The sequence below is a fragment of the Podospora pseudocomata genome, chromosome 7, assembly GCF_035222375.1.
Source record: "Podospora pseudocomata strain CBS 415.72m chromosome 7, whole genome shotgun sequence".
NCBI classification, from domain to species: Eukaryota; Fungi; Ascomycota; class Sordariomycetes; order Sordariales; family Podosporaceae; genus Podospora; species Podospora pseudocomata.
The window spans coordinates 2,801,347-2,823,495 of record NC_085891.1 but is presented as its reverse complement, the minus strand read 5'-3'; the positions used below and the strand labels follow the sequence as shown (position 1 = coordinate 2,823,495).

Sequence of the window (22,149 nt, the reverse complement as noted above, 5' to 3'; positions counted from 1 at the left end):
AAACGGCAAGTGGCATGGGGTGGCAGTGCTCTGACTGAAAACAGGGGCGGCACGGCAGCTATTAGGTAAGCCAGGGCGTACTAAAAATTGCGCAGGGAGCCTTGGGCACGGGGCCACCATCGCCCGCGCGCCATTCAATCTTTCTCGGCTCTTTGCTTCAACCTCTCCATCACTCAAGGGGTGACGGCGCGCATCAAAAAAATCACCAATCTACCTTTGCGATCCATCGAGGCCATCGTGAAATCGCCGACAAAACACGGGACGCGCTGTTCCCACCAACGACCACACGACATCCACACCGTCCCCCGCAACTTTTCGCGTCTTTCTCTTTTTTCACCACGCCCCGACCAGCCGCGGCCACTTCTTGTCGCTTTTAACACATCCATCCACCCACCCACCAAACCCTCGTTGCACCACCACCGACGCGACAACCACCGCGCTTCCACATCGACACAGTCGCTGTCCACATATAACACACCCACTCCCCACCCCCGGATCAGTTTGTCATCGGTTCCCGTCGTCAACCCGGTCGCCCTCTCTGACGCGCCCGGCACTGGACCCGGCTTTACTTCGTGTCCAATACAGAGACGGAGCCCGCTGCCACTCGTTTGCCTGCTCTGTTCGCGACCACCACCACCACCACCATTGACATCCCACCACGGGGCTCCACTTCCGCGACCGCGACCCAGATATGCTCGCACAGTAAAGGAGCAACATAATTGAATTGACTTTTGGTTGCCCCTCCCGACCTCACTGCCGACATATCATGGCTAGTGTTCAGATGTCGCCCGCGGTCCAGCACCCTGGGTCTGCCGGCCCTTCGGGGATGAGCGCCCAGCAAATGCAGGAGCTTTACCATGTGCGCATCCCCCTTTGCTCTCCTGCTATAGAGTACAATGTATCTATTCGACCCTGTGCTGACCCCGTGTAGAAATATCAACAGATGAAGCAACAGGGTGTTCCTCCCAATGACCCCGAGTTTATCAAGACATCGCAAATGGTTGCCCAGGCGCAACGACAGTGGGAAATCATGAAGCAACAAGCACAAATGCAACATCAACGGCAGGCAATGCACCAGCAACAGAGACAACAGCAAATGCAGATGCAACAAATGCAGATGCAACAGCAGCAAATGGCCAACGGCGCCACCGGTGTGATGCCGGGACAGCCCAACCGTATGCCTCAACCCGGCGCCCCTCAAGCCACCGCGCCTCCATCATCAACTGCCCTGGAAGCCTCTGCTCTACCGGCGGGTGCCAATCCTATGGCGGCCAACCCTGTTGGGCCTCCCCAACCGCCAAAACAGAACAAGATGTCTCTTTCACAGGACCAACTAGCCCTGCTCCGGGACCAAATTTTGGCCTTCAAGATGCTATCCAAGAACGCTGGCATTCCCGCAAACCTTCAAAAGACAGTGTTCGAGCGCCGGCAAAGACGCCAGCCTTCGACCACTGAACAGGAGATGCAAATATCCGCCGCCAACGCCGCCGCCGGTGTATCTTCACAGGACACCCCCAAGTCTGGTCCCAACGGCGCAGCCCCAGCCCAAGAGAGCACTCCCTCAGTGCCTAATCCTAAGGTGTACAAGACATTCAAGAGTCCTTATGATGGGAGCCTCGTGCGCAACACCATCTCTTACATGGATCACTCTCGTCGGAAGAATCGTCTCATAATACCAGGCGTTTTCCCGGCAGGCATCGATTTCGAGCAGCTGAGGACAGACCGTGAGAAGATTGTGTTCAACCGGATGAGTGCCAGATATGCCGAGCTCAAAAGCCTGCCCGGCAATTTAGCTCACTGGGACGCAGCGAAGGACAGCCTGGAGGCGGACGACACCCTCAAGCGGAAAGCCATCATTGAGATGAAGTCATTAGCGCTGTACAGCAAGCAGCGCGCCCTGAGGGAGAAGATTGGCAAGCAAATGCTGCACTACGACAATCTCGCCATGACGACCAACAGAGCGTCGTACCGCAGGATGAAGAAGCAAAATGTTCGCGAGGCCCGCATCACCGAGAAGCTCGAGAAGCAGCAGCGCGATGCTCGCATCAACAAGGAGAAGAAGAAGCAATCCGAGTACTTCCAGGCCGTCTTCACCCACCGCAATGAAATCCTCGGCAATGCCCAGACCCAGCGTAACCACTCGACCAAACTCAACCGCCTCATGTTCGCTCATCATTTCAACATTGAGAAGGAAGAGCAGAAGCGCATGGAGAGGACCGCCAAGCAACGTCTGCAGGCTTTGAAGGCCAACGATGAAGAGGCGTATCTCAAGCTGCTTGATCAGGCCAAGGATACCCGCATCACTCACTTGCTTCGCCAGACCGATGGCTTCTTGCATCAGCTCGCCTCGTCCGTCCGTGCGCAGCAACGACAGGCTGCCCAGAACTACGGCAATGAAGAAATCCCCGAGGAGAGCGAGCCAGAGGAGGAGGATGAAGAAAGCTCGCGCAAGATTGATTACTATGCCGTTGCCCATCGCGTCAAGGAGGAGGTCACAGCCCAGGCTGACATTCTTGTTGGTGGCAAGTTGAAGGAGTACCAGATCAAGGGCTTGCAGTGGATGTTGTCGCTCTACAACAACAACCTCAACGGCATTCTTGCAGACGAAATGGGTCTCGGAAAGACCATCCAGACCATCAGTTTGGTTACTTACCTGATCGAGAAGAAGCACCAGAATGGCCCGTACCTGGTCATTGTCCCTCTGAGTACACTTACCAACTGGAACTTGGAGTTCGACAAGTGGGCGCCCTCTGTCTCCAAGATTGTTTACAAGGGTCCCCCAAATACCAGAAAGCTGCAGCAGGAGAAGATTCGCCGCGGCGAGTTTCAGGTGTTGCTCACAACTTACGAGTACATCATCAAGGACAGACCGTTGCTCAGCAAGATCAAGTGGTTCCACATGATTATCGATGAAGGTCACCGCATGAAGAACTCGAATTCCAAGCTCAGCGCCACCATCCAGCAGTACTACAGCACTCGTTTCCGTCTCATTTTGACCGGCACCCCTCTGCAGAACAACCTGGCCGAGTTGTGGGCCATGCTCAACTTCGTCCTTCCCAACATCTTCAAGTCAGCCAAGACCTTTGACGACTGGTTCAACACACCCTTTGCGAACACTGGTGGTCAGGACAAGATGGAACTCACGGAAGAAGAACAGATTCTCGTCATTCGTCGTCTGCACAAGGTTCTGCGTCCCTTCTTGCTGCGTCGTCTCAAGAAGGATGTCGAAAAGGATCTCCCAGACAAGACGGAGAAGGTCATCAAGTGCAAGTTCTCCGCCCTGCAGGCTCGTCTCTACAAGCAGATGGTTACCCATCAGAAGATTCTCGTCAGCGACGGCAAGGGTGGCAAGACTGGTGCTCGCGGTCTCAGCAACATGATTATGCAGCTGCGCAAGCTGTGCAATCATCCCTTTGTGTTCGATGAAGTTGAGAACCAGATGAACCCCATGAGTGTCAGCAACGATTTGCTGTGGAGAACGGCCGGCAAATTTGAGCTTCTCGACAGGATTCTGCCTAAGTACAAGGCCACTGGGCATCGTGTTCTGATGTTCTTCCAAATGACCGCCATCATGGATATCATGGAGGATTTCCTGCGTTTCCGAGGGATTCAGTACCTGCGCCTCGATGGTACAACCAAATCAGAAGACCGTTCTGATCTGCTCCGCGACTTCAACCGACCCGACTCGCCCTATTTCATGTTCTTGCTCTCCACCCGTGCTGGTGGTTTGGGTCTGAACCTGCAGACCGCCGATACTGTCATCATTTACGACTCTGATTGGAATCCTCACCAGGATTTGCAAGCTCAGGATCGTGCCCATCGTATCGGTCAGAAGAACGAGGTCAGGATTCTTCGCTTGATCAGCAGCGCCTCGGTCGAAGAGAAGATTTTGGAGCGTGCCAGATTCAAGCTTGACATGGACGGCAAGGTCATTCAGGCCGGTCGTTTCGACAACAAGTCTTCCGAGACGGATCGCGATGCCATGCTGCGGACTTTGCTAGAGACGGCGGATATGGCTGAGGGCGGTGAGCAAGAAGAGATGGACGATGAGGAGCTCAACATGATCTTGGCCAGAAATGACGACGAGCTGAGCATCTTCCACAAGATGGATGAGGAGAGGTCTCGGGATCCCATCTATGGTACGAAACCAGGTTGCAAGGGCGTACCGCGTCTCATGGCCGAGAACGAGCTTCCGGAAATCTACCTTACTGAGGGTAACCCGGTTGAGGAAGAGGAGGCTGTTGTTTTGGGTCGTGGTGCCCGTGAGCGCACCAAAGTTAAGTACGATGATGGGCTCACGGAGGAGCAATGGCTCATGGCTGTTGACGACGACGATGATTCACCCGAGGCGGCTGCTGCCCGCAAGGCCGCTCGCAAAGAGAGGCGGGAGAACAAGAGGAAGAGCCTGCTTGGCGGGTCAATCGAGAACTCCCCATCAGCCAGTCGCGCTAGCACCGAGGAAGTTGAGACGCCAGTCAAGAAGCGGGGCCGCAAGCCGGGCAGCAAAAACCAGGAGAAGCGCAAGGCGGAAGAGGGCGACGAGGAGCCGCCAGCCAAGAAGAGACGTGGACCACAGGGACGTACCAAGTCGCTTGGTGCCAACGGCTTATCGGGCGGCGGCATGTCTTCCGCCGTGAGGGAGAAGCTGCAGAAGAGCCTCAAGCGGGTCTACGACGGGCTTATGGACCTCGCCGTGGACGACGATGAGCCGGTGCCAGAGGACGAAAAGGACGACGACGATGGTCCGGCTAAGAGGCTGATCATCGGGCCGTTTGTCAAGCTGCCTCCGAAGAGGGACTGGGCGGATTACTATCTGATCATCCAGAACCCGATCTGCATGAAGGACATTGAGAAGAAGATGAAGAAGGAGGAGTACGGCAGCCTGGGGGCCATGAGGAGGGACCTGGATCTTTTGATCAAGAACTGCAGGACTTTCAACGAGGAGACGAGTGGGATTTGCATGGACGCTAGGATTATAGAGGTTTGCTTCCCCTTTTCTTTTTTTGTGTCTCGACACGGTTACTAATTTGAGAAAAAACAGCAATTCTTCATCTCGGAATTCGAAAAGGAGCTCCAAGACCCTGACCTGCGCGCGTTGGACGAGCCGGCGAGCTCGTCGGCTGCTGGGTCTACCAAGGACACGTCTGTTGCGCCGTCGCTGACGGGTGACACGCCTCAGCCTTCCTCGGCTGCCCCTCCAGCCGGACCGACGCGAATCAAGTTGGTGTCCAACAGCGGGTCAAACGGGCAATTGAATGGCGGGGTGGGAAGTAGCAGGGCGCAGACGGAGGAGGATTAGAGAGATCAAAGAGGGAATGGGTATGATTAATTGGATTTACTGTATTAACGTATGGGGGTTTTTTTTCCTTTTACCTAATGGGGGTTTTTATGGCGGTGGTTGGTGGGGGTTGGTGGGGGTTGGTGTTGAAATGATTTTTTTGGGCGTCGTGGCGTTGTAGTCTGGTTTTTCTTATTTTTCTTTTTTGTCTTGGTGGGAACTTGAGGAAGGGAGGGGGGTAAGGAAAGGAAAGAATTTTTCAGCGAAGGTATGGATGGCTGTTTTTGCAAGGGGGGACTAAACTTACTTTGCTTGTGATTTTTTTTGATTGAGAGTTGGGGTGGGGGGGCCGGGGGGGCCGGTGAGATGGTGAATGATGGAGCGAAGGGGTTGTACAAGATAGGGAGAGGGGGAGTCGTAGTTTCTAGTGGAAGAGCAAAGAATCTCTTTTCTCTCTGTTTTACATTTTTTTTTTTGGTGATGGGCTGTGTGAGGATGGGATGGGAGATGTGGGGATCGTACATGGTGAGAAAGGGTACTGTGTGTAGCTTTTGTAAACAGAATAGAGCCAGATCTCTTGTAGCTCTTTGCATGGTTTTTGGCGTGATTGCTACATCCTTCGAGCGCAATGTAATTGGTGGTTATCAGCTGTCAGCTCTACACCTTCCACCCACGATCATCATCCACACCTATGGTAGCCCAGCTGCAAAAAAGCAAAACTTCGATGATGAAGATGGAAAACAGAAAGTGATGTATGTGGTGGTATGTATGTATGTATGTATGTATGTGGCCAAAAGATGGTCAAAAGAATGTTCATTCTGTGGAATGCCTACTACAGGAATCGAACCTGTGCTCTTCGCATTACAAGTGCGACGCCTTACCACTTGGCCAAGCAGGCATGTGCTTTGCTGTTTGATGTTTATATGGCTCAGGATTGGCCTTGATGTCCGCCTGCCTTGCAGGATGACGAAGCCACAAACAGAAGGTCATCATCGTCGATGTCACATCTCGTCCATTGTCCCCTGATATAGACTTTCACATTTAACGCTGACACTCCTCAGCACCGAGCTAGTGAAACCAAAACATGTGAGTGTAACACATCATGTTCTCCTTCTAGCTAAAACGCCATCATACATATATCATATCCAAACCGTCTTTAAACTCACGTCTAATTCACAACCCGTAACCCATCCCAAAAACACCTAACTCCGACCTCCAAAACATGCAATCGCTTTCAACCCACACGCCACCAAGCCATCTACCTAATCCTCAAAACAAACCAATAACATCCAAAATCAATGCCCCTCCACCAAAGAATTACACCCCCCCAAAACCACCATCCCCACCACCCCCCAAAAAATACTCAACCGCCTGTCATGCCCCAACCCTAAGCTCTCCGCAAACAGCTGCAAACCCACACTCGTCATAATCCCCGCCGTCACCGCAAAGATAACCGCGTACGCCGTCGCATTGATCTCGAGCTGTTGCCTGTTCGCAATCTTGAACCACACCACCGCTATGCTTGCCCCCAGGGGCTGCGACAACCCCCCCAACAGCGAAGACCAAGCAATGGCCTTGAAGCGGGACCCGAGAGCCATGTAGAGGGGGAGTGACATGGCAAACCCCTCGGCAATGTTGTGAACAAAAAGAGCCATAAAGACGTTGAATCCGAGGGCCGAGTTCACGTGGTTGGTTGCGTAGGTTATGAAACCCTCTGGGAGCTTGTGGACTGCAATGGCAATGACGGTTTGGAGGCCAATGGCGAGGAAGGCGTTGGTGGGGACGTGGTGGTGGTGTTGTTGGTGGTCGTTGTCTTCTGGTTCGGAAGGGTGGGAGCAGCAGGAGGAGATGCTGGATGCGTCGGTGGGGTCGGTGGTGTGGGAGTGGGAGTGGGAGAGAGACTCCTCGTGGGCATGGCCATGGTGGTGGTGGTGGTGGTGATCGTGGAGAGAGGCACAGGAATGGGAGCGGCTGATGTTATGGCTGTGGTGGTGGGAGCTGGTCACCGACTCAACGTGGTCTTCGGCGATGGTCGTGGGGATGGACTTGATCGTGGCGTTCCGGGACAGTGCCGTGCGGCCGTTAACGTGCTTAAAGCATTCTTGTCCACAAGGGTCCGTGTATCCGAAGCAGGGCCCGTCTTCGTCGCAGTTTGGTTTCGTGTCCTTGAAGAAGGACATTACTCGCTTAGAGAAGAAGGAGGGTCTTCTAGACTCGGAGGGTCGGCGGGTGTCGATGCTGGGGAAGTGGGTGATGACCTCCCCCCCGGGCTCGGCGTTGCCGTTTACCACTGGAGTGTGTATGTGTGCGTTTCGTTCGGTGGGTAGTAGCGGGGTGGCCTCGTTGACTTCCACCATGCTCGGGGGACCCGATGGCCGCCGGGATTGCCGCCGGGGCAAATGTGCCCTCGAGTGGTGGTGGTGCCGGTGATGTTGGGACTCTTCGTCGGGGATTTCCTCGTGTGTGTGGTCACATTCCACTATGTGCGACGGGAGGTACTGGTGCAGGACGTGTGATATGAGCTGGATGCCAAAGAAGCCCCCAACAAAGCACCCCATCATGAGTAATCCCGCCTTTTGCCTGTCCCACTCATCCTTAAGAAGATAGCGCATGGCCGAGGGAAGCATACTGTTCAATGCCGAGAACACCATGACACCAAAGCTCAAGCTGAGGGAGCATGCGAGGAAGACATTGCTTTCTTGGATGCGGAAGTCGCGCTGGCCGGGTATTAGGCGAACAAACACGTCGATGCATATTATTGAAGCGCCCGCGATGCATGCTAGACAGAGAATTCGAGGTTAGCGAAGTGGACAAACAATTGACAGGAATCCGCCTTCAAAACGGTGAGAACTGCTCGTCGCATGGCGTCCTACACGACCAAACGGCCCTCGGGAATGATTGCGTCACGCACCTATACCGCTCACCGCACACATTATCCATCCCCTCGTGTCATTGTTAAGGTCGCCTTGGACCATGATGAACTGGGTGCAGTCCGCTCGCTCGCTCGCTCGAATACTATCTAGGTCCGTTGGTGTCTGTTTTTGTTTTTGTTTTTTTGGTCTTTGCAAACGGTTTGTGGGGGACGAGGAACCCTGACTCGCGGCTTTCAAGGTGGTTGTTCTCTGTCGGTAGGTCTAGCTCCGGTGTCTGGATTACGGATTTGGTGCAGTCGAAGAAAGATTGACATTCGACAATGTTGGGATCAGAATCAAAGGAATGAATGGAAGGTAATCAGGAAACGAGGGGGGCGGGAGGCGAACAAAAGGAACCCCAGTTAGGTTGTCGTGGGTGTCATGCGGCAAAAGGTGGGTAGGCTTTGAGAACCTCGATGGCCTTTTGCCTTCTTTCGGTACTTGTCAAAAAGCGACCTTCCTCTTCTCTGTCCTTCGAGACTAAGCCTCCGATCGCTCCCCGGAGAAATGCCAACTCGAGCAGGTAATACTCTATCTATGACTTGGCCGTCTGAACACCCTCTTTGAAGCGATAAGGCGGCCTTGCTTGTTGGCCAATGTGCCGGGTGTCATATGTGCGGCAGAGACAAAAAAAAATGATTTGAAAGATAAGCAGAACTCCCTCCCCCACTGCATCCAGATCCCACCCCATGGCATCATCGTCATCATCATCAAACTCCGCCGTGGAGAGTTGCGCCCATCCCCCGCCATAGCTGTGGAACAAGGGTCTCTTTGACCGCCCAGCCTCCATTGCCAATCACCAACAGGGCTGACCTCACTCCTCAGCGGGCACCTTGATGGTTTGCTGAAGAAGGTGTCTCGACGTGGCCATTGTGTCGCCTGTGCTACAGAAAAGCATCGCCTCGTGGGCACTATCGTGTAACTAGAGCTAATTAACTCCCATGCGAACCATGCTTCTATCCCACTTGTGTTCCCATACAGATAATTCATGATCTTCCACTTCTTTAATCGATGAGGCTCGGTGGGGTCGAATGCTTGAATCTGTCTGACCCCACGGTGCCTTGCAGGGGTCTTTTTACTGCCGATCAACAAATCACGGGAATTTTTTCCAAGACAGCCTTGCCCACCCACCACCACCACCATCCAAAGGCTGAGACAACCTTGATAGACACTCTTCAGCGGTGTGGCCACCTCTTCAACCGCAACACCACCATGTCAAAAGTAACCTTCGCCATCGTCGCCGGCGCCGGCGCAGCAGTCGGAGCAGCAGCCACAGCCGCCCTCTTCAACAAGTCCTCCTCCTCCTCCCCCGAAGGCCCCAGGGCCCCTTCTTCTCCCTCCCCCGCCGCCGCCGCTCCCGGTGCCAAACCCCCATCCAAACCCCCCTCCGGCCCCTCCCCCGTCAACCCCTCGGGTCTCTTCGACTACGGCTTCCCCGGCCCCACCTCCGACCTCGCCTCCCGCACCTCCTTCATCTCCTCCTACGACCGCCGCACCCGCAACCCCCACTGGGTAGCAGAGCACATAACCCCCCAATCCCTCTCCCTCAAATCCGGCGACCGCAAAAACTCTCAATTCCTCGAAGACCCCTCCATCCCCGAAAAATTCCGCGCCAAACTCAAAGACTATTTCCGCTCCGGCTACGACCGCGGCCACCAAGTCCCCGCCGCGGACTGCAAGTGGTCCCAGTCCGCCATGGACGAGACGTTTTACCTCAGCAACATGTGCCCCCAGGTCGGGGAGGGGTTCAACAGGGATTACTGGGCGCATTTTGAGGATTTCTGTCGGAGGCTAACAAGCAAGTACCCCAGTGTGAGGGTGGTGACGGGGCCGTTGTATCTGCCAAGAAAAGAGGAGGACGGGAAGTGGTACGTCAAGTACGAGGTGGTGGGCAGCCCGGCGCCGAACGTGGCGGTGCCGACGCATTTTTACAAGGTCATCTTTGCCGAGGAGAAGGACTCGAAAGATGGGCCGGTGGCGGTGGGGGCGTTTGTGCTGCCCAATGCGGTTATTTCTAATAGCAAACCTCTTCAAGAGTTCGAGGTCCCGTTGGAGGTGGTGGAGAGGGCGTCGGGGTTGGAGTTTGCGGACAAGTTGGATGTGAGGAGGAGGAAGAGGCTTTGTGCCGAGACGAGCTGTAGTGTGATTGTCAAGGAGTATGCGCAGAGGCAGAAGGCTTTTGAGAAGAAATAAAGGGGGGAAGGAAGGGGGTTGTGTATATATAATCTGCTGTAGGTAAATATGGAGAAAAATAATAATCAACATGTAGCAACTGCCTTTCGGGGTGCTGTGTGTAGGGTCTGCCCATAATGCGGCCCGGTCACGTAAGCTCATGTTTGCTTATTTTCCATGCAGCAGTTTAACTGCCTGGGAGATGAAGCGCCCCTACCTTATCTATGAGGCAGTTCGTGAGCTGGTATACACTATAAAAAACATACAAACTACGGGCCCACCAAGAGAAAATCAAAGGAAAGATAACCTTAGGTTCTGTAGCTGTGTATAAAATCCAAGCGTCAATCAGATCAGGAACAGCTGACACAGTTTACGGGAGAAAACACTAGCCATCTCAAGCTGATGGACATTCTTTCAAATTGAAAATGTGCTAGATAGTTTGTTTTCCCCTGCTAGACCTCACTTCTTCTCTGTTCAAATGTCGGGCTTTGCAACTTGGCCTGTTGCCGTTACACTTGCAAGATACTAGTATCATGAGCATCAACGACGAGAAGGCGGATAACTTGACCCCTAAATTCCCTTGAATCTTGCGTTGGTTGAACATCCCGCGCACGTAAAATACTTCTCTTCTTCAAGATTTCACCAGCCGTAGTTGGCTTGTGTCGGTAGATTAAGGTATGGAACATCAGCGGTGTAATGACCCTGACTGAGGCGCACGTAGGCTAGACTGGAGGGGCGAATGTGTTGGTCGCAGTTGAGCTGGATATATTGGGAGCAACTTGGAGCGTGAATCGGAATGCTATTCAGGTGGGTGAGCCTATATATTGCAGTGTTTATTGGGTTGGCAATCGCAATAATAATTGGAGCAGCAGCTGGAGCGGTAGTCCAAGTGGTAGTCTGAATAGCAGTGGGAGTGGTGGTTGAAGCGTCAGTTCCGATGGAAGTTGGAGTCTTGACAGCAAGCTTGTCGATCGAGTCTTTGCGATCCTTGGCGCGCTGTTCCAGTCTCTCTGGCCCAAGAGTTAGAGATACGCCGTTTCCATGGCTGATGGAGACTGATGACGAAGTCGGTGTCGTGATGGTCAGAGTAAGGTGTGAGGGCGTCGTTGAAAGCTGGATGTTTGTTCCAAGGGTTTCATCCTCAGTGTCAATAGGAGTGATGGAGATGGAAGGGGCAGCCGAGGAAGGAACTGAGATAGATTGTGTAGGTGCAAAAGGGTTGCCCTCAGCTCTTGCTTTCTTCAGCTCGTTTTCCAGGCTCTGAATCCTAGTTTTCTGCTTATGTAGCCGTCTCACAGCTTCCTCGGAAAACTCGATGAAGTACCTCCACGATGAGTAACCCCTTTCTTTGTCTTCAACGGTGCTCTTGTCACAGACGGCAGTCTCGTAGTATGCCTTCCAAGCGTCGTGTTCCCATTCATAGAAGTATTCAGTGGTCGGGTGGATGTCAACGAGGTCGGAAGGCTTGAATTTTGGTGGAAATTTCTTGGGCCATTTTGGCCGGGACTGTTGGTTGGGAGACAAGGACCATGAGGGATTGCAGAGAAGCGAAGTTGTTGACGAGCGATATTGTATGTAGTTTTGCGGGAGAAAACAGGCTCATCAACCTCACGCCCAAGAGCAAAAACTCTAAATTTCCGAACTCTGTTTCTCGGTTCCGAAGCAGCCACCGACGTATCCTGCTGCCCTCGGAGATTCCAGGACAGGGACCGGAACCTACCATCTTCAGATTACAGCTTGCTCATCCGTAGCATTGTGACACGGGTCAGCATGGGTTAATTCGCTTGACATGTTCTGCTATTGAGGTTGATCCCCGCTTGATGTATTCTGCTAATGACTGGTTTTGACGTGACTGACATTGACTGAACCTGTTGACTCCAGGAAATAACTCCTCTCACCCTTCGCAATACATAAGATATCTTCCTCCCAAACTCTTCATTCCAATATTCTTCTACTTGGCACTTCTATCATTTAGGAATTCGACTACCATATGACGACAGCAATGCTAACAGAAGCCCACTCCCCCCTTCTTACTATTCCACCACTCACCCCTCCGTCGCTGTCCTCACATCAACAACCAAATGGTTAAACCTTAACATCGGCGGTCTCAGCGACGAAGAGGCCGCCGCAGCCCTCTTACAATGGGCGGCCTACTGGCACCAGCTTGCCTTGATCGCAACCGAATGGCTCGAAGTCGCGGAAGCCGCCACCTAAGAGCACTGCCACCACCAGTAACCCCCACCCCCTTGGAGGAGCGAAGAAAAGAAGGGAGAGAACAAGTCAAACGTATATTCTGTCGCGCAATTCAACGGCTTAACACTCTATCTCCCTCCAAAAGAGATGACAGCGTGGAAAAGTCTTATCAAGCGGCTGCACAAGACGCGCGAGGACGCACCTGTTGGGAGCACTGGGGGAGAAGGGTGCTCAACCGGATCTAAGAAGTAGGGTCTGAGGCAGTAGGTGGTTGAGCAAGTTGCTGCTGTACACACAAATATCAATACATGAGTCAACTATCGTTCACAATCACAGAGAAACAAAGACCAGCCAACATCGCCCGCTTCGTGAGTATTCTCGGCCCAGGTGAGTGATCTCCACCATCCCAATGAATATCTACCTTTTTCATCTCAGTCCCCTTCTCCCAATGTTTCCCATCATACCAACCCCTATCAACCCCAGCACCTGCAACTCACATATCAACACAGGACCAGTCCAAGTAGCGCCATCCCACTAGGTACAACAATGTCCATCCCCAATAGAAACCCCTCCGAAGACGATACTCGCACAGCGACTGAATTCATCGAAACTTCCAGGTCGCTCCTGCGTCGCCTAGTTTCCCAGAAGGAAGGCGACAAGACCGTCACAAGGGGGATGCCCTGTTCTTCCACGCCAACCAGTGTGAAGTGATCCACAGACTTCTCCTCAACAAGTTTGGCGAAGTGGAATATTGGAAGGAGAGGGTGAAGAAACTGGAGAATCTTGGGTCACCGATAATGCTAGTAGAGGTGGAGGGAGTGGAGGAACAGGAGAGTGCGCAGGAACTAAATAAACCGTGCTCGAGCGGTGCATCCGGGATCCTTGTCCTAGATGGCCCCTCGACTTCTTGAAACATGACCTAGAACATAGATACCGTGGCTGAGCAGGAGATAGTAATCGGAGGCCTGGAGAGGCAGGTCGAGGAGTTAAAGCTGAGGGTTGAGGAAAACAATATGCAACGTACTGCGTGCGACTGGCTGGATTTGTGACTAGGGGTTGACTAGTTGGAGTGAAGGTTACTTTAGGTAGACAGTCTTCAGGGACAGAATGGTCAGCAGCAACTCCCCGTCACAATCCAGTCACACCCATAGCCATAGCAACCATAAGAGACATCTCAAATATTGTATCCACACTCTTTCGCTTTCCCCCCATTTAAAGCCTTCCAAAACAAGAGGAATGACTCCCCGGCCATTTACCTTACCCTGTCTTCACCATTTCTCTCAGATCTCCGTGAAAGAACCTCTTTCACTATTGCCACTGTGTATCTATCTACCTGTCCCATCCCGATCCTCCATCAGCAATATTTCCTCCCAATTTCCCACGCACTAACAACTCCACTGCCACTCAACACTACCCCTACGCTACCAAGCCCAGTGCCAGCAACACTCCCGTCTCTATCAAGCCCCATCAAAGAAATCCAACTCTCAGACACCACCCAACTTCACGAAGATGACATACGAACTTCCCAGCAGAATGGATCCCATGCACCATATCGTCAACCCCAATCTTCGTTACCTGATGGATAATCCTCCTCCAAATGGCGAGAATACTCTCAGGTGGCATTGGAGAGAAATTTGGGACGACGAGAATCCTCCCCTCGACGATGGATGGAAAATACAATGGTGTAGACGAGGTCAAGTTTCTCAGGTCATGGGCTTACTACTGGCACGACTTCTCCAAGGAAGCTTTCGCCCGGCTCGCCAAGCTGGGAACCAGGAACAAGGAAATCGAGTCATCCGAGACGAGACTGAGGCGGTTGCACCACGGGTGCATAGGTTCCAGAATAGCAGTTCATGGCATCTTCACCCGGACTGAAGACAGCGGCCAACAGACTACCATCGACGCGCTGGTGAAACGTGTCGAGGATCTTGAGGGCATCTGCACTAAAAACACCATGGCCGATCAACAAAAAACCATCGGCGCCCTGCTGAAGCGGATTTGGTCATCTCGAGGACAGCAGGTTGATAACCTCCACGACACCAACCTCCAACCTGTCCTCACCAAGCAACAGAAAATCATCAGGGGCCTGGAGGAACGCCTGGAAGATCTCGAGGACGAAACCACCGGCCAGACCGTAGCCGAGCAACAAACAGACATCGGGGAACTGAAGGAATGTCTGGAATACCTCGAGGTTAACAGCACCAGCAACACTCTAGCTGCTAAACAAGAGACAGCAATCGACACTCTCGCTAAAAGGGCTGAGCAGCTCGAGACGTCCATCAAGAAGTTCTCTGCCTTTGCCTCTGCGGCATCTACCATTGAGCTAGCGGTCACTGCTGGAGACGCGGATGCCCGTTGAGCTAGAGTATCGCTCATAACCGGTGCAAGGTACCAGGAAGCTAGGAAACTGCCGGACAAACACTGCGCACATCGAGAAAGATCTGGGAAGGAACAGTCAGAAGTTTGCCTCACAGTCATAGCCGCATCAGCACCCATAGTTGAACGGGTCATCACAAAGATATACCTACCTTGCCTTAATCATCCGCGAAACCTCCAAAAACAAAGTGATACTTGACCAACAGCCCTTCTCACTCTTTCTCTCAGAGTCCCGTGAAAGACACATATCTCACCGTTCCCACTACATATCCACCACCAGCAACATCCTTTTACCAACAAATTCCTGCCTTACTTCCCACCCACGAGTAACTCCCCAGCTCTCAACCCGCCCAAGTCCACCATCAACCACCACCCTTTTCCGTCTCCATCAACCCCCATCAAAACAAGACAAAGCCAAAACTCCCTGCTCACAAAAATGTCATCCCACCGCCCCCTCCCACGTCTCCCCCCGCACCATCGACAGCCTCCTAGAGCAACTAAACAGCAACAAATAGCACAAGAACCTCCTCCGGATACAAAAAGCAAAAATCCTCGATACCCAACACCGCTTCCGCAATGATACCGACGAGGCCGTGTTCTTCAAGCAACGGGCCCGCTACTGGCACGAATTCGCCCAGATCACCGCCGTTCCGACTCGCCAAAGTGGAAGCATGGGGGAAGATACTGAGGGATTCACACCACGGGTGCCAACAGACAACCACCATCAGCGCCTCAACAAAACGAGTTGAACATCTCGAGGCGTTCATCAAAGAAAAAACATCCACCACTGAGCCACCACCACACTGACGCCCCATGAAAAAGCCGTTGCCCCCAAATATCCCACCTGATTGAAAACACACACCCGACGATCGGAATATCCCAAGGCGAAAAAAGAAAGCACAGACAGACAGGGAAGCAGACATATCAAGTTTGGCGGATCATACCTAGCTAGCTAGCATCATCATCCATAGTCGCAGGAAATATCAAAAATATTATATTCACACCTCTCTTATCTCCTCCCATAACCCTCAAAAACAAAAAGCAATGTCACCACCAACTATGTACCCCCCACCTCCCTCCACTCCTCTCCTCTCCTCATTTCATCCCCTCAAAACTCCAGACACCATCGCGAATAACAAACCAGTCAAAATGATTATCAACTCCTTTCCTCCCTCTTTCCCCCATTCCCTACCATCCATCCGATGTGCTTCCCTCCCAAAGTTATACCCCCACCTAAAAAAGAAAATTAAAAACAAAACAAGAAACCAAAATCGCAAACTCTGTGTGTTTAAAAATAAAAGAAAGAAGAAAAAAAACCTAACGGTTATAGCAACTAGAAATGTAATTCTTGAAGAGACAAGACCAAACGAGAAAGAAGAAAGTGATAAAAGAAAAGACAAAAACTAACCGGGGAATCGATCAAAAACGCATAAGTAAAGAAGAACCCCCCCCCCCCAAAAAAAAAAAAAAAAAAAACAAAAAAAAAAAAAAGAGCCGCTGGTCACAAGTCCCAAGCCAAGAAGAAAGCCCCCTCCTTCACCCATCAATATCATACACCCCCATCACTTACTTCCTCCTAGCAGAGCTCCTAACCCCTTTCCTAAACTTACTCACATCCGCCCTCTTCCTCCTCCCGCTCGGCGTTCCCGCCTCCACCTTCAACCCCCCACTCCCCTTGCCAACATCAACCGGACTAGCGGTAATAGTATTCTCATCATCCACATCAAACTCCAAGTCTCTCAACGCCTCCTCGTCCATATCCGTCAACTCTTCACTCAGACTTCGCACCGCTTCCCTCCCGGCCCACTGCTTCTCCACCGCTGACGTCCCCTTCAGCTCAAACTCTTCAAGGTACCACGGAATACCACCGTCAGAAAGGACATTATGGTGTCCTTGTTGTTGGTTGATGCCGAAGGAGCCGTTTGACTGCGGTGGACTCAGTGGACCGGAGTGATTTTGTGGTTGCGGGTTGGAGGCAGGATTGTAGCCGGCAAAGGAGGGTGGTGAGTTTGATTCCTTGGGGATGCCGTTGGTAAGTATCTGCGGGATGTCGGTCCGTTGAGTGTCGTTGTTTTCTTCTGCTGTGACGGAATGGGCAGAGGACAAGGCACCGTTTGTTTCGGCGTCGTGCTCGTCGGATTTGACCTCTATGCTTCCATCGCCAATGTGCTCGGTGCCTTCCATGGGATCGTCTGGATCCCCGTCGGCATCGACATCTTCGTCTAACTGATCAGCGACGATAATTTGGCCTTCCACAGGTGCGTCCGCCATGTCGACATCTTGTGAAATACCGGGGGCCAGGCTGCCGTCTCCTGACACCATGATAGTAGCTGCCGGACCGGGCTGTCTCAGCTCAGTGCTAGCCTCGATTATGGCCTCGAGTTCCGCCTGCAGACCCTCGAGAGGCTTCTTGCATATTTCCGCCTCTGCCTGCAAGGCGGATTCGAGAAGTGGCTGGAGTGACTTGAGCATTCGCTTTCCTATCCTTCTCCGGTCTTTGACATCTGCATTGCCGCCGTTCTTGACTGGAGACGCATCGATGCCGATGCCGCGAGATTCTTCGGCTGCCGGCACGGCTGGCGGATCGTTGATGCCTGCGTTGATGGCTTGGCACAAATCGGTGGCAAAATGTAGTGTGGTGGTGTAAAACCGCTGGTCCAGTTTGTCTTGCAACTCTCTAAAGCCCGGCTTGAAGATGTTCTTGTCAAGTCTATGATGTGTCAGTAGGTGGCCAACAATAAGGCGGCACGCATAACTTACAGGAAAGCCTTGTCAAGCACCGGTTGGAGCTTTTTGTAGACCGGGAAATAGCAACTGTCGACAAAGTCCTGCTCCAACTCGGCCGCTTCCAGCTTTGAGGCTTCACGCTGGACAATTGCATCAGACAACTCCTTGAGCTGTTCCAGGTCTTTGACGAGGCTGCCGCAAAACTCGATCCTTCTGGCCAGTCTTGTCTTCCCAGACGGACCCATGGCGGCAAAGTTGCGCCGTGTCAACTCCATTGACGAGAACGTCTCCATTTGAAGCTGCAGCCGTTTGAGCAGGGCGGCTCCACGCCTGGCCTCGCGCTTGAGGGTCCAGTAGCGACATGTTTCGGCGACATAGTCTTTGCGCTTCCGTATCGGGAAGCGAGAGAGTGAGCTCTCCACCGTGTCAAACACAGCTTGGGGGATAATGGGTGCACCCGACGGCAGCTTCCAGATATTCTTGGCCGGCTGTCCCTTTTTCTTATCCCCGAGAACAGTATTCATTTTGGCGCCTGTCAACTGGGACTCGTCAGGGGGGTGCTCAGTTATGGCATGGCGGTGGGTAGCGGCTAATTGAAGGGCCGACGCTTGACTATTGGCCCAAATGCGCCCCTTCATGGTCCGCTTGTAGAAGCGCTTCGCATCTTTTGTCGCTTCAGCGACCGCATTCTCCTTTGCATAGTCCTGAGGACAGTGCTTGTCGCAATACGCCTTGAGCGGCATGCTGTCCAGCACAGCGAGAGCGCCTTGGCTGTTCTTCATCTTGAGAAACAACCGGCAGCGCCGGGCGCAGGTGACATGGAAGGCCTGGTAACAGTTTTTGTTAGAACACTGGATGCAGGCTCCCATGCGCTGACTGCAGATATAGCACGTCAACTTCCACCGCGTCTTGGGCACTTTTTCGACCTCCATCACCGGCTCCATGAAGGTGTGGTTCCCCAAAGACACCTCGGGGATCCACATGGCGCATAGCAGATGTGCCCATTTGGACGAGTTGGTCTGCTTGAAAGCCCCGTCGGTATTGGGGCAGAAAATGCATGTCTAAAAGAAATCAAAGTCAGCATCATTCGACACCTACCCGACAAAACTCGGCGAAAAGACCTACCGGAATACCACGACCAATCAACTGGCACTTCCTGCACAACCATTGCCCCTCGGGAATAAACGGCACACCATAGCATTCTTGGTGAACCGCCAAATCGCAACCGTCACAAAACACGATCGCGTTGGTGTTCTCGCAGTCACCGTCGTCGCAGATGGCACACTTGCTGTCCTGCTCTTCTCCAGCTTGCGGCTCGCCATTAACTGCAGCCGCAGAGCTGGATCTCGGTCTGTGAGTCTGTGGCGGCTTCGGGTTGGGCTTCGGTATCCTCTTCTCGAGCGCATGCCACTCCTTTTCAATTTTGGTTATTGTGATCTCAAAGATCTCACGAGTTATTGGATCCAATTCGGTCGCCTTTCGCCGACTGTTCAGATCCTCGAGCCACATATCATCTTGCTCGTCCATATCGTACTCCACACGCCCAACCACGCCGGCCGTGTGCTGGACTGGATCGCCTGCCGCCGAGACAACAGCGACCTGTTCCAGGTCCTCCTCAGTGTTGGCATCTATCGCCTTGATGAGCTTGCGATCAGGCCGGATGAAGTTGTCGCTCTCCTGATAGCCCACATTCATCATCGACTTGTCGACATATCTCGCCTGGCCAAACGTCTTGCTCTCAAAAAGGGCGATACGGTCGATTTTTCGGTATGATGGCATCTTCAGATCCAGCCGCTCTTTCGCGTTCTGGCTGTGAATAGGCAGTACTTTGGGGACCTGGGGGGTTAACCCAAGATCCAGTGGTCGGGTGGCATACAAGGAGACCGAATCTCTTGTTGGCCTGGCAAGTCGACGCCTACTCGGGGTATCTGCTAGGCTGGAAAATGATGGCTTTCCCTGGCCATTAGGCGTGCCCTTTGCACCTGTGAAGACAAACGCGCCGTCCTTAGTAGGGGTACTTGCGCCATTCACGAGGCTGGCAGTATCTAGCGCAACAGGTGTTGGGGGTGCTGGTTTTGTGACTATGCCGTCTACTTCGTCGGCAGGAAGCACCGCAAAGGTGGCCTCGATGTCAAGATTTGGGTGGAACTCCTCCCATCCTCGCTCCTCTCTGGGCTTGTACCCCTCGCTCTGGACGACAGCGGCCGCCAGGGCTGTTGCTGAACTGTATTGCATATCGTCGAGTTCGTCTCGGTTCACGGCCGTTCGTATCCTCGTGCTTCGTTCTCTGCGCGGATAAACGGTAGGGGAGGGTTGCGCATCGGTCCGGGCTGAGGCTCGCTGTCTGGACACGGTAGTTGCTGGCCCTAGATTTTCGGGTGGGACTTCGCCACCATCGTCGTCTAGATATCTCCCACCACCTCCCGGGCCTCCGGGGACATATTTACGCTTCTTCAAGGGGGGTTCTGTTGCCGGGAGGTCTTCTGGAAACTTCCTGACGCGAGACGCGCTAGTTGAGCCGGTGCCCTTGGGCCGTCCTCTGGGACGGCCCCTGGACTGACGTCTCGGCGTTGTTGGCCCTGACGCCATGGCAAAAGGTGAGTAAGGTGGTTATCGGGATAGAAAGTGAGGTAGAGGCTGCTCGGCGATGTCGTCGGCGGGATCAGCGCGTAGTTGTTGCTCGATGCGGGGTCGCTCGAGCAGGGCGGGGTTTATTGGCTCGCATTGGTCATGTGTGAAAACCGTGTTCTTTGTCAACGCGGCGGTGTGCCTGCTGGCAGTTGGTGAGCTTATTTCGATGGTGGGTGATGCAAAGTGTCAACGAAACTCGACAAACATTCAGGGCATGTCGTCAAAACGCGTGGTGTAGTTCCACAAAATGATTAGGTAAGAGGAGCTTTTGACAGATGAGGCCCGTGCGTGACCAGGGTGTGCAACACTCAGATGCACGTGCTTTTGAAGATATCCAACTTAGATTCTAGCTTTGGTGTCAAACTCGTAATCGCAAAGGTGGCGCGCAATCACTACGAGGTAGAGGAAATATACACAAGTGAAATCCACGTCTCATTCACGTCTTTTTGTAAGAGCAAGACCAGGAAAGCGCATGAGGTTCTAGAACTGCGTGGGGACGCTAGGCCAGTGAATATCACCACAATTGGAGCCCCGCTTGTTCGGTTCGCGACACAATGCTTCCCTCGTGCAGAAGGGTTTGAAAGAGCAGTCCAACGCGCAAAACAAGATCAAATGGGATCGGAAAGGGTCAATTGATTCTGTATATATTTCAACTGCTCTGCAAAACTGTCAGGTGACCCCCATTGGCCCCTCCCTCTCCCCGTCAGCCCCCTGAATCCATGTTGGTTCCCCTGATGCAGACTCGCCTTGTAGGGCTGAAAGCTGCAAAGCAGTTTCTATTTTGGAGTTCCCAATGACGTGGTCCGCTCCACTCTGCATCTTGAGCAGAGCACCTTTGCGACAGGCCAATGGCTTTGTTTCCTCTGCTCTGGGACTCCAGTCGAGATCGAACTTGCATAACTGCCATCCGGGGGGGTTTGTTTTCATTTGCCATCATTGGTCCCAAGCTCTTGGGTCAACTTGAGATCCATCATCCCAATCTTGAACTTTTGATCTCCGGCCTCCGCATTTTGTTGCTTCTTCCTCTGCAATTTTCACCGACTGTGGTCATCTCCAAACATTGCCAACCGCTTGTTCTTTGGACGGTGCCCAACCTCCCTCTTGAAACCCGATGACACTTCAATCTACATCATTAAAAAAACTTTTCGCACTCTGCCCATAGGGATTTGTGCCGACGAGGTGCTCTAGGTTCGTTGAATCAATCATGACAGCAATCATTCAGATTGACTTGTCCTGAATTGACTAATTGATCAGACAATTGAGTAAAGTGAAAAACAGTAGGTCTGCACAGAGTCACCCTTCGGCGGCATCATAGGTTTTGAAGATTGCGTTGCCCACAGGCTGCCATCCGTAGCCACAAACCACGCTCGCTTGTTATCAACAGCCTGTCAATATTGGAACGTCACACAGCATCCTAGGGCTGCAGCAATGGCCAAGACCTACTCAAACGCATATTCGCAGACCGGTAGTCAGTATGGAAAGTTCCCTTGTTCCCAAGGACATTTTGACAGTCCCGTAAAAGATTGGCTAATCGAAAAGCCATACAAAACACCCTTCCCATAGCAGTCAAAGACCACGCACCTTACGTAGGTTTCATGAGAAAAGGCCACTTTTAGAGTCCTGAGACCAGCTACCTCCTCTTGGTTTGAATGATAAATCGCAGAGCTTGCTCGAGAAGCCTCAGCTTTGCCGTGCAGTTCAACATCAAAAATTCCATAAACATCATTACAAAGAAGAAGCGCATCTCGGCATTGTACCTCCCATCAACTCAACCTCCCCCCGAAAAAAAAAGAAATCCATCCTCCCACGTGAAGAAGAGAAATTTACGAGATCGAGTATTGGTATGGTGTTAACATCGAT

General features: G+C 52.7%; 5 protein-coding genes and 1 non-coding gene across 6 annotated transcripts; 3 read left to right on the top strand and 3 right to left on the bottom strand.

Moving 5' to 3' along the window:
* Positions 1-135: 135 nt before the first annotated feature.
* On the top strand, positions 136-5,299 carry SNF2 (transcriptional regulator; the record flags this gene model as incomplete). Its single annotated transcript, XM_062893805.1, has 3 exons — positions 136-859; positions 932-4,981; positions 5,042-5,299. Exons 1-3 carry the CDS (start codon positions 767-769, stop codon positions 5,297-5,299), a joined length of 4,401 nt encoding a protein of 1,466 aa, XP_062739650.1. The 5' UTR covers positions 136-766.
* An 805-nt stretch (positions 5,300-6,104) lies between these two features.
* On the bottom strand, positions 6,105-6,176 carry QC762_0112470. The gene has a single exon. It is a non-coding gene; the product is annotated as a tRNA-Thr (tRNA).
* A 110-nt stretch (positions 6,177-6,286) lies between these two features.
* On the bottom strand, positions 6,287-9,300 carry ZRT3 (Zinc transporter). The gene is made up of 2 exons (XM_062893804.1): positions 8,190-9,300; positions 6,287-8,057 (listed from the first exon to the last, which is right to left on the bottom strand). The coding sequence occupies exons 1-2, from the start codon at positions 8,251-8,253 to the stop codon at positions 6,574-6,576; spliced, it is 1,548 nt and encodes a 515-aa protein (XP_062739649.1). The 5' UTR covers positions 8,254-9,300; the 3' UTR covers positions 6,287-6,573.
* NUC1 (nuclease) lies at positions 9,202-10,383 on the top strand (the record flags this gene model as incomplete). The annotated part of the gene is made up of 1 exon (XM_062893803.1): positions 9,202-10,383. One exon carries the CDS (start codon positions 9,202-9,204, stop codon positions 10,381-10,383), a length of 1,182 nt encoding a protein of 393 aa, XP_062739648.1.
* A 3,769-nt stretch (positions 10,384-14,152) lies between these two features.
* On the top strand, positions 14,153-14,914 carry QC762_0112440 (uncharacterized protein; the record flags this gene model as incomplete). The annotated part of the gene is made up of 1 exon (XM_062884326.1): positions 14,153-14,914. The coding sequence occupies one exon, from the start codon at positions 14,153-14,155 to the stop codon at positions 14,912-14,914; it is 762 nt and encodes a 253-aa protein (XP_062739647.1).
* A 1,583-nt stretch (positions 14,915-16,497) lies between these two features.
* Positions 16,498-20,443, bottom strand: QC762_709540 (uncharacterized protein; the record flags this gene model as incomplete). The annotated part of the gene is made up of 3 exons (XM_062893802.1): positions 18,784-20,443; positions 17,692-18,719; positions 16,498-17,641 (listed from the first exon to the last, which is right to left on the bottom strand). Exons 1-3 carry the CDS (start codon positions 20,245-20,247, stop codon positions 16,498-16,500), a joined length of 3,636 nt encoding a protein of 1,211 aa, XP_062739646.1. The 5' UTR covers positions 20,248-20,443.
* Between the last annotated feature and the right edge of the window lie 1,706 nt (positions 20,444-22,149).

Excerpts from the sequence above, each read along its gene's own strand:
- ZRT3 (XM_062893804.1), bottom strand. The coding sequence starts at position 8,253 with ATGGTCCAAGGCGACCTTAACAATGACACGAGGGGATGGATAATGTGT. Across the intron at positions 8,058-8,189 it reads GTGTGCGGTGAGCGGTATAG|CATGCATCGCGGGCGCTTCA; the intron begins GTGCGTGACGCA and ends TTCTCTGTCTAG.